Here is a 10,530-nt window from a genome sequence, read left to right as displayed (position 1 = left end):
TTATTTTGTTCTTCTGAGACTACACAAACCAGCTTGGTTTAGACTGGCATACAGTTCATTTACAGACTCTTTTCAGATCAATAATTATTTAATTTCCAGCTACAGTGGTTACAATCAGGTTATATAAACTATTGCTGCTTCAGGCTAACCTGCCATTATGATACAAAGCAATCAGCTGGTGAATCTTGTACATACAACAAAAACCAACAGCATGGAAAGCTTAAACAAGATAGAAGGTAAACAGAGCCACTGGCACAATTCCCTTCACCCAATTACTAACATTTTTTTTTTCCAGTCAGACTGAACAGTGTAAAAACATTTTTATTAATTAAAAACTCCCAAAGCTCGAGTGCGTACATGTTTAACCACAAACTGGAGCGCATTTATCATTTTGGTTCTTGGCATTTTAGTTGTAAAAATCAGTTCATCTGTTTGAGTAGCAGTACTTTGCAGTGGTAGAAAGGACATTCAATTGTGTGCATTTATGTTGAACTTTCTGGAAGAAAATTATAAATCATTCTACTACACTCTTTCAACATGAGAGAGGCTGCACCTTGCGCAACAATTTGAGATGCAGGGTATTCGTGCGGTTGGAGAGGTGGTTTTGAGGATAATGAAAAAGAGAAAAAACTGTTTTATAACAATTCTCCCCCTACATCATTAAATAGCAAAATGAAACTGAAATGTTGACCTAAAAAGCAAATGTTATTAGAGCCATCTGCTTTAACATGGTGGGCTTGAAGCCCATACCTTTAGATAGAGTGTCTTAGGTGACTTCAGAGGAAACATCTTTGTAGATGACAAATATGTCCCTAACTGTGGCAGCCACAGACAGGGAAATGGCTGTTTGTAAACCACTTAAACATGTTCAGCACTCAGAATAATTCCTTGCACAATAGAACTTCCCCTATCTTTTGATCCCAATCATAATTAGAAAAAGTTGTAAATTTTTAGGCAGGCTGCTGCAAAACTAGATGCATTAATTTAAATGTTTTGCTAGCTTTTGGGGTGATGATGAGTAGATTAAATCATAAGCCTGCACCACCCCCCCCCCCCACCCCCCGCCCCATCCTGGCAGGAAGCAACCGTTTCCCACTGGAGGCCTGGCAGCCAAAGTTCATCTTTTAACACCGTTCCTTCTCACCCAGTTCTTGGAGGGAGGGTTATAGTGGTGGGGTTTGGTTTGGTTTTTGTTTTTAAAAAAACAAGGCAGCATAATTATCTATTTGCAGTAAGAACATACAGAAAATACAGTTTATATTTTCCATGCAGCAGCAAACCTCAATCAGCATTTTGTACACACGCTTGCATAAAACAACCATGATGTATTATTTACATTGAGATTATCTGGTTGTGCACATTGTTAAGTTTAAATAGATGCCAGAAATTTTATCTAGATGTGCACCTGCCTAGAGCAATGAGCAATCCCAAACTGGTATTTGCTGGGGAGATAGGTTTACAGTCATTTCTTCTCTCCTTTTAAGTACAGTCAAGCAGATGTAGAACTTTGGGTTGCTGTGGAATGCATTTTTCACATAATGCCTGTGTGGAGATAAGGAATGACAAAAATAAATAGCAATTAGACAACACCATCATCATTCATGTGATCTGTTCAGAATTATCTGTGTGTCCTACGTCTACTGCTAGACTCAATGCATTAAAAAAAATACAGACACATGTACATCCTAAGGCAATGCAGAGCAACAGGCAGCCTCCCTTGAACTACAGTAACATTTTAAGATCTTTGAAGGAAATGCTGTAGGTTTTATCTGTAGAAAAAGTTGAGATATAATTGCTAAAAGATCATTTAGCGATCACAACTATGTTTTTTTTAAACAATAAGAAAGCAAAGAAAGCAAAACCTGGTCACACTTGGGAAGGGACAGAGAGAACCAGAAAAAGTAAATGTATCTTTGTTTGGACATAAGGTGCAAAACCACTATTCACTGACTAGACAATACTATCCATGGACATAAACTAACAGTAGAGATACAACTGCACTCTGAGCTAACTTCACCTTGAAGCCTTGTAGTTGTCAGCATGAGTTTACTTCAAGTTAATAAGCCAGTGTAAGACTTAAACTGGTTATTGTACCATAGAACGGGCACTCTCTGCATTCTGTAGGACTCAGAAATTATGCTCCGTGGAGAAAAAGAGCTGCTAAACAGGATGCTCTGCTCTCCTGCACTGGTTTCCATCCCTCAATTACTCTGCCTTTGGTGTCATAGCTGGTTTGGAAGGAGTAAGGAGCAGAAAGAGTCTCTGGCATAAGCAGATAGTAGTATCAGGGTAACATTAGCTTCTGGACAAGCAGGGGTTTAAAGCTTTTTTTTGCTACTTGAGATTAGAAAATAAAGTTGAACCTTCACCGAGAAGCAAAATGCATGTGTGAGCTCACCCCTGCACTAACTGAGTTATACACCTTGTAAAACCGGTAGATCTACTTTTCCGTATTCCTCAATTACAAAAATTAGAATACTTTTAACTTTCCAAAGGAGAGACATTCTCACATTATACACAGAATTGATATAATCTGCAGATATTGTCATCTTTAGAGACTTCTTTGTCTCATGAGACTTTATGAAACATATGAGCAACTAGTTTTCTCATGCACAGGTAATACACAATGATAGACAAGGTCCATCGCTAACTGGGCTTCTCCTTACAACACTGCAACAAAGACCGGTAGCCGAAGGAGGAAGGATTTAACAAAACATAAAACACGTCTTGAGGTGTCTGTTAGTGTATCGGTTTATGCTTTCTGCTCTGGGAGTGCTAAGAAAGTTGATGCGGTGGATTGATCAGCAGCAGGCCCAACCTGTCTGAGGTGCACGTGCAGAGATGGAACAGGGGGGCGAGCTGCTGCTGGGGAAGGGGGTGGTTGGAAGCGGGCGGCTGCTCCTGCTGCTGCTTCAGCCGGACCATCTGCCCTGCAGCCCACTGTCCTCTCTTGGAAAAGAGCGCTGCTTGGAGGCCCTCGGCTGGCTGAGTGGTTCTGGCTGCTGGCAGTGAGCTGAGGAGTCTTACCTGTGGGTTGACGCCACAGTGAAGGAGGGCGCACACAGCCCCTTCGCAGGGAAGCAAAGCCCGAGCGCAGGCAGTGAAGTACCCCTGCCACCAACAGCACAGCAGGGCTGCAGTAGGCAGCCTCCTTGTGAATCCCAGGGCATCGGTCATAGCGTTTAAGAAGGTGTAACCTAGTAAACAGCTTTTCTTGCTTTCACTACATGTATTACAGCTGAATTACCGTTCTTGAAAAAACATCCAGTTAAGTTAGAAACTGACAGCGTTGACGAGGAGAAATGCTATCGGGTGTTTTAGAGTGGGACAGTTTCTACAGATTAAACATGTCATTTTGCTTAACAAACCACTAACCAGAAATACCACACGCAGAGTAACAACTGTTTTCTCATCAAGCCATTACAGTCTTGACTGCAGGCATCCACACTGGATCACTCTGCAAACGTTTTAAAATGAAGTACCTCAGTCCTTACGATTATACTACCTGGACGTGGCAGCTGGGGAAGGCCCAGAGCAGACCCAGGGGCTGCTTACCTCAGTCAAAGAGCGACTTCAGGAACGCGGAGCTACTGGCGGGCTGAACGTACGCTGTGGAGAAGGAAGATTAGCTTTGATAAACAGAACAATGGTATTATTACAGAATTTTTGAAAATCCCTGCATAAATATGAGTTAAACAAGTTACTGCAGTGGTTAACAGAACCCCTTCTACTCCATAGAGTTACTGTGTCTTAACAGTAGTTTAGGAGACTGTCTTAGTTACTGGTGAGTGTGTGCACATACGCTACATCATTACCAATGATGACAAAGCAGAACAACATACGTTATGAGTTTTAGAAGCTGGTCCTTCATTTTTTGCTATTAATAATAAAAGAATAAATAAAAATCCATAAAGACCATATCAGCAGATTCAGCAGAATCCAATCAAGGATTGCACAAGAGGAACAACTATCCCCTGAGTCCTCCAAGGGGACGGCGAAGAGAGAAGCAACCACACCTGAGCCAGGGCAGGGCGAGGGTGAAGGGCTGAGCAGATGGCTGGAAGAAGTAGAGGAAAAGTGTGCAGGGGAAGAAAGGAACTCGGGGAGTGAGAACATACAGGGAAAGGGTCTGGGAGCAGGTGCATCTGAGTGCCAGGATTGCCAAATGGCTTTCTGCAACAGACAATCAGCTCTGGTCTTGGTACCCTCAGTGTCTGCTGATGGTTCTTAACTGCATTTTGATTCCACCACCACAAAGGGGTGAAGAGAGAATTCAGAATTATTCGCTTTGTATTAAACATACTGAGAACAACAAACAGATATGTACAGCGGCTTATAGCTAAAAAGACTCTTACTGTGAGGAAAGGGGCTGCATATAAACCTAGATGGAGAGAAGCATCAAAGCCACCAGAGACATGGGTGGTGGTGGGGAAGATTCTCCTCGGCTCTCCTCATTTGGCATGCTGTCATTCCTTAGGTGTCACACGCTTCCTCTACGTGATGTGACGCAGAAAACCTGCCTGTAGGTCTCACGTGAGGCGCCAGGGACGTTACCTGGAGCTGACCCAGACCACGCCAGAAATTCTGCCTTAAGCTAGGTCTCATAAGGTTACTCCATAAAGAGGCATCCAATGCAACTTTGCCTCAGGTACAACTTTTTCAGCTTTATACCTAATTAACACCATTTGTTTACACAAATTATCATCAAAAAAATACCAGTAACTATTGCTTAAAATAGGAAACTGTCCAGTCTTGTATGACAAGTAACAGAAAAAGACAAAGATTTAACTCCAAGTTGGTTTCTTTGTACGAAATGCAACTTTCTAATTCAGTCTTTATGAACTCTTTAATTGCGGCATTCTGACTATGCAGTACTTAAAGAACCCATACATGCCAAAGCGACCATGCCAAGATCTGTATTTCACTCTTGAGAAGCTGTCTTAAAAATGTAAGCTGCCCAGATTCATATAAAACATCATTAACTCAGCTTTCTTTCCAAATATATACCATGACAGCATATTTTTTGTCAAAACAGCCCTATTTATAGTGATATTTATATGGATGGCATTAAGATTTAGATATCCAAATAATCAATATGTTTTGCTACTCATATGCTCCACAACCTTACAATGCTTGTTGTAGCACTTTAAGCTGGTTTTGTTTGTTTGTTTTGGTTTTTTTTTTGGTTTGTGAGCTAATGAAGTTCATGAGTTGCTCTTAAGAAACCCAACAAAGCGTTAACAACCCTTCTTTCTCTTGATATTTTTATATGCAGAACCCCTAAGTTAAACTACATAAAAGCAAAGAGAACATTAGCAAAACCTCTGTATGAAAATCTGTTGCGACCAGAGCAGCTAGGAAAGGAAGGGGTCTGTGGAGGTGACCAGAAAGACGTCTGGGCTGCAGCCGACTGCGGCACAAGCACTAGCTGGTGTAGGACCAGGCTGCCCTTGCTCTCTTCTCATCAGCTCAACGTTTTTTAGGGTTGCGTAGGTTAAGGCAGCAGCTGGGTGGGTTGGTGGAAGCTTTGCTGCCCTTTGCCGTGGTGTCTCCTGTCCCCGGCCCACAAAAGCATTAAAAGGGCAGAATCTTGCCAAGTTTCTTTTCCCCTCCTACTTCCACTGCCATTCTTTCCCAAGTTTGACTGCTCTAAAACATTTACAGATCTAAAAAGCAGAGAGAAAAAAAATGTTCACCTGTCAGGTGATATAAAACCAATCTTCTACTAAATGTGCCAGAATAATTTTTCTCCACCTCAACCACAGTTAAAACCTTCAGTCTATTCATTACTGTCTTTTTATAGTATTTTTATTTAATAAAACCTATTAAGACTACCATACAAATCTCTTTACTTATGCTTTTATCTTTTAACTGATCAATTTTTATATTGCTGACATCCCTTCTTCACCATTTGCTCATTTAAAAATTCATAGTATATGAGCTATGTCTCTGGAGAAAACGTCTATAAAATTTGTTACAGCTGGCAAATGTGTATGAGTCAGTGATAGCACATGACTAAATGCTTCACAGAAAATAAAATTTGTTTCTGTAGTAAGCAGAACTGTTTAAATGTTATTTATTTTTATGTTTCAAAGAAAATATATTGTGAAGTGCTGCATTGATTTAATACGCAACAATGTCTGTGTACACGCTGTACAAGGAAAATTTATGAAACCTTTGCACAACTCCTTTAATTGAATTTTCCAAATCTCTCACCACACACAAATAATCAATATCTTCTGCAGAGAAAACCAGTCAGAATTATTACAGTCTTTCTTTTCAATTTTGTTGTCATCAGCACATACAGAGCACCTGGATATTTGTAATGTCTGGATAGCAAGTTATTTACACCTCTTAAACATATAATTGCTACTAAGTGAGTCCAAACTAATGTTTCTTTTCTTTTTTACTTAAAATAATTATATTCATGGGAGAATGCAGCATTTATTCTCATGTAGGACTTGCTACATGTAGCTGTTGAAAGAACTGCAATTCTTTTTAATTTTTCATTAAGCTTAATACTCCAAAGTCTAGATCCACTGGAATTAAAAATTAATAGCTATTGCATCTGTAAAAAGGTACATAGGAAAATAGAGTGTAAACACAAGTGTGAAATTCATGAATAAATGTGGCTGACGCCTAAATATAAAATACAGGTTGACAGTTCTATATGTATATATGTCTGAGGCCTATAGTCATATGTCTCATGTGCATTTCTGTATCTGCCACAAAAGCTAATAGCTTAATATTTCATCTACATAGCAGAGAATGTTAAATCATTGGAGAGGTTTGTAATTTGCCCCCTTCCTTCCATCCAAAAAGCTTATCATGCCGGTGACCTCAGACCCAGACACTTCTCAAATCTCAGGTTGTATTTTAAAATATGCACTCTTAAGGTGCAGGTACAATCCAACAGACCCAGAACCTGCTGGGAAAGAGCGCAGCATTTGGGGGTCAAACAGAAACCTGTCCCCCAGTTCCTTTGCCTTTCAGTAGCATTCTTCCAGTAGACAAGATTACTCACTTGTCCTAGGAAAATCACTAGCATTGCAGTTTTTTGGTACCAGGCTAAGCAGTTTTTGTTACCTCTTCTAGACTGTAAAGGACTTTGCATGGTTACAGACTAAAAATAGACCTGCTTGCACAGAATGAGAGAAGACGTACAGTCAAATTTAGCCTGAGCAACAGCAGCTTTTAATCCACACAATACAAACCAGAATACAACACACTCCTCCTCTAGGTGCACTCTGGGGCAATCTCACAATGAGTTTTGATTGTAAATGCAGGAAGGCAGAACAATTTCTCTAGGTCTCTGCATGGGGACATAACTTATGAGTTAACAAAACCTGTGAGTCGCAGTAAGTCCGTGTGTGCACACACACACTTGCATGTTCAGCACTGAAGTAGTCTTGATGCAGTCCCATTTACAAGTGTTCACACTGAGGCATAACTTAAAAACATAACTGAGATTCACTTCTCCCCGTGTCTAACAGTAGAAAAGCCTTATGAGCAGAAATACAGACAGATCTTCCACACGGCAGAGCAGATGGACAAGGCCAGATTCCCTCCAGCGTCACATAAACAAGTTACTTGCCTTCTTGAAATTGTCTCACGAGTGACATAGAACGTAACACTCACAGGGCACACTCATTTCCATCGGCTGGTTTCAGCTCCAAGGAATCATCTACTAGTTGGGAACGTGAGCAGTGCCTCTGCCCGATCTCTCTCTTTAACCTCTGCCATTCACCTGCACCTTAAGGGCCTAAGTCGCGCCAGTCGCGGCGACTGCTCTTCTAGAGGAAATCCTGCAAAGTGCTGCCATGCTGCAGCCCCTTCGTGCCACCTCTGGCCATGAGCAGATTCTTGGCCCAAGGGTTCTCTGTCTTGTGGTAAAGGCAGGTATGTACTCCATACTGCAGCTGCATTACAGATCTAGTCTGTGTAAGCGTCAGCTCTGGCCTACGCAGCCTTGGGCATACAGGCTTTAGAGCGTATTTTCAGCCCTTCAGAAAATATTAATTCTCAATTCAACTTCTGTCTTGGTTTCACAGCCTTTCTGAATAGGCCAAGAGGGCAACTCATATCCTGGTTGGACACAGGACTTAAGTGAAAGAGTACCGATGACCATCACCTCTCTTCCAAACGCTATGTAGGGACATTAACTCAGAGCAGACATTTCTGGTGCGTGGCAAAACACCAAACCTGGCTGTTAGTCTTAAGAACTGAAGTAAGCATATTGTTTGCAAACACAAGCCCTAAGCCTCCATCTAATAATAATCTATTTGAGAAGAAGTCCTTCAGCATCATCTTTGCTGCTTTCAGAGATGATGTACACCACAAAAAGGCTGCTGGAGAGATCTTGTAAAACTTTTGCTGGAAAGAAGCCTAGGATTTAACTGAAAGGACCTTGGTAGAACTAAGGAACGGCTGTTTGTGTCAGCATTAGCAGCTTTTTCCAAACAGATTAAAAACATGGAAGAACTGAACCTCAGAAAAGCCTCTATCACAAATGCCTAGAAGTAGGGCTTGCTCAAACCACAGCCTGGGTCCAACCCCTGCATCTACCTCATCACCTCCCTGATCAGTGAGTATTTGTTGTAAGCAAAGACAATCATGATATTTGTTCCATTTGCTCTCAAGGAATGGAAACTCTGGAAAGAAACTCAGTTTCTGAATAAATTTACTTGTGAATTCATTCAGTTCACTTAATAAAATTCTGCTTAGCCAGTTCATGAGACTTGCTTTGCCTAGAAAAGGTATAATGACATTTCTTCCCTGCAAGTGAATACAAAGTTGGGCTGAGAAAAAAAAAAAATAAATGTTTTTTTAGGTTAGGTTTTTGCAGTCAGAAAAATCCACAGATATGTTCCTGAAAATATACACCTGAAGTCTAATGTATTCCCCTTTTCCCCAAAAGATCCCAAAGGAGGAGGAAGGGTAGGTGGGACACAGACACCCAAATATGTTTAAAGGTCAACAAATTTATTCTACTTTATTTGAGGATGATGTAGAAATATATTGTAGACTTGATTTCCCTTCACTCAGCAGCAGCAGTCCAGACCCAAGCTATTTAGTTGCCTGTACACAAACACCCAATATAAAGTCCAAACTCAAACTGACATGAGTTGGGATAAATTGCAGAATATTGTATTCTTCCCATTTTATCTGTTTTGAGAAGGAACTCTGCTTATTAAGGAGGCATCTATATTTTGCAGTGTTTCTGAAATGGGATTTTATGTTTCTCCATGTATACACCATATTCAAAAAATTGAATTGGTGAGTGGGAACTCAGTATTACTTGGTCCCTAATCTCTCCAGCTTCGCTTTCATTAGTAATTTCAAGTGGTGTTAAATGAAAATCCACCTAGTTAACCCTGATCTAGTCTTGTGGAAAGCCACCACTACTGTTGCAAAGAGTGCAAACTTCAGTCACTTGTATTAAAAACAATATGAAAGTTAGGAATGTTTAGAACTAAACTTAATAGGGGTGATCATATTTGTCCATGGGCTTGGCAGGATGAACAACACAGAAAAGAAAGTATTTTTTTTATTTCATTACAAGATATAGTCCGAAAATAGTTTTCCTTAACACTGCAAGTATTTGATCTTCTATAACACTCTCTCATTTCTTACTTGGATAGCAGACGCAGTCATGGACATGATTTATGTCAGTGTTTTTCTTTTTGGGAAGCAAAGTATTAGTATAATTTGTAATAGCCAGCTTAAGTAGCTTTCCTGTTTAGAATGTTATCTTCACAAACTCTGAACCTATTAAATTTTCCTTTAAAATATGCATATCGCAACCTACACATTTATTCTCGACACACATAAAGAATGTTTTGGATTGCAACATACCGACTAGATTTCATCTCTTGGCAGTTGCATTACTGTTTGCTTACATTCTATTCAAAAACATTTTGTTTACTGTAAATGCTAGTCATGGACAAACAATGATGCTATTTTTTTATGCTGGTCACACAAAATGATATACTAAGTTCTACATAATGCTGCCCATTGAGCAAGGAATGTTTTGTATTAAGTTGTTTTAAGTAGAGGTTGTTTATGTAAAGTAAATAAATTTCATGCCTCACCATGTGATGATAATGTGACATTCCATCTGTATCAAGCCACAGAACAGTCATAAGTTTTAAGTCCTGAGCATAACTAATTAAAAATAATTATGAAAAACCACATCCAAAACTAAAAGGCAAAGTAAAACATCTCCAAATGGTTTTCTTTTATCACATACTTCTTTGCCTCTCCTCCTACTGTGTTTTCAAGACTGCAACATTCAATTTCTTCTTTATTAAAGCAAAACTGATGTTGAAACATCATCAAAATTGGTCAACTTAAACTCATAATTCTATTTTCCATCCTGGTTTCACAAAATATCTCAATTCTCATCTAGCAAGATTGGATATGTGCTTAGCATTATGGGCTAGTTTCTAGAGCAAAGATGGAACTATAAATGTATATCCTTGTGACCATTAAAAAGCAGTACACAAGGGAAGCAATGACTGTTTAAATCTG

The 10,530-nt window shown here is 39.9% G+C and overlaps 1 protein-coding gene across 1 annotated transcript in view; it reads right to left on the bottom strand.

Annotated features, from left to right (window-relative positions):
• Positions 1 to 3,294: 3,294 nt before the first annotated feature.
• The window catches only part of ITGB3BP (integrin subunit beta 3 binding protein), a 32,112-nt gene continuing 24,876 nt past the window's right edge, over positions 3,295 to 10,530 (bottom strand). The window contains exon 8 of the mRNA XM_049807468.1: positions 3,295 to 3,609. Coding sequence (XP_049663425.1) covers positions 3,557 to 3,609 — 53 coding nt within the window. The 3' untranslated portion in view covers positions 3,295 to 3,556. The remainder of the gene's footprint in view (positions 3,610 to 10,530) is intronic.

This window comes from Accipiter gentilis, chromosome 8 (assembly GCF_929443795.1).
Source record: "Accipiter gentilis chromosome 8, bAccGen1.1, whole genome shotgun sequence".
In the NCBI taxonomy this organism is placed as follows: domain Eukaryota; kingdom Metazoa; phylum Chordata; class Aves; order Accipitriformes; family Accipitridae; genus Astur; species Astur gentilis.
The sequence above is the reverse complement of the archived record's forward strand: the minus strand, read 5'-3'. Positions and strand labels throughout refer to the sequence as shown.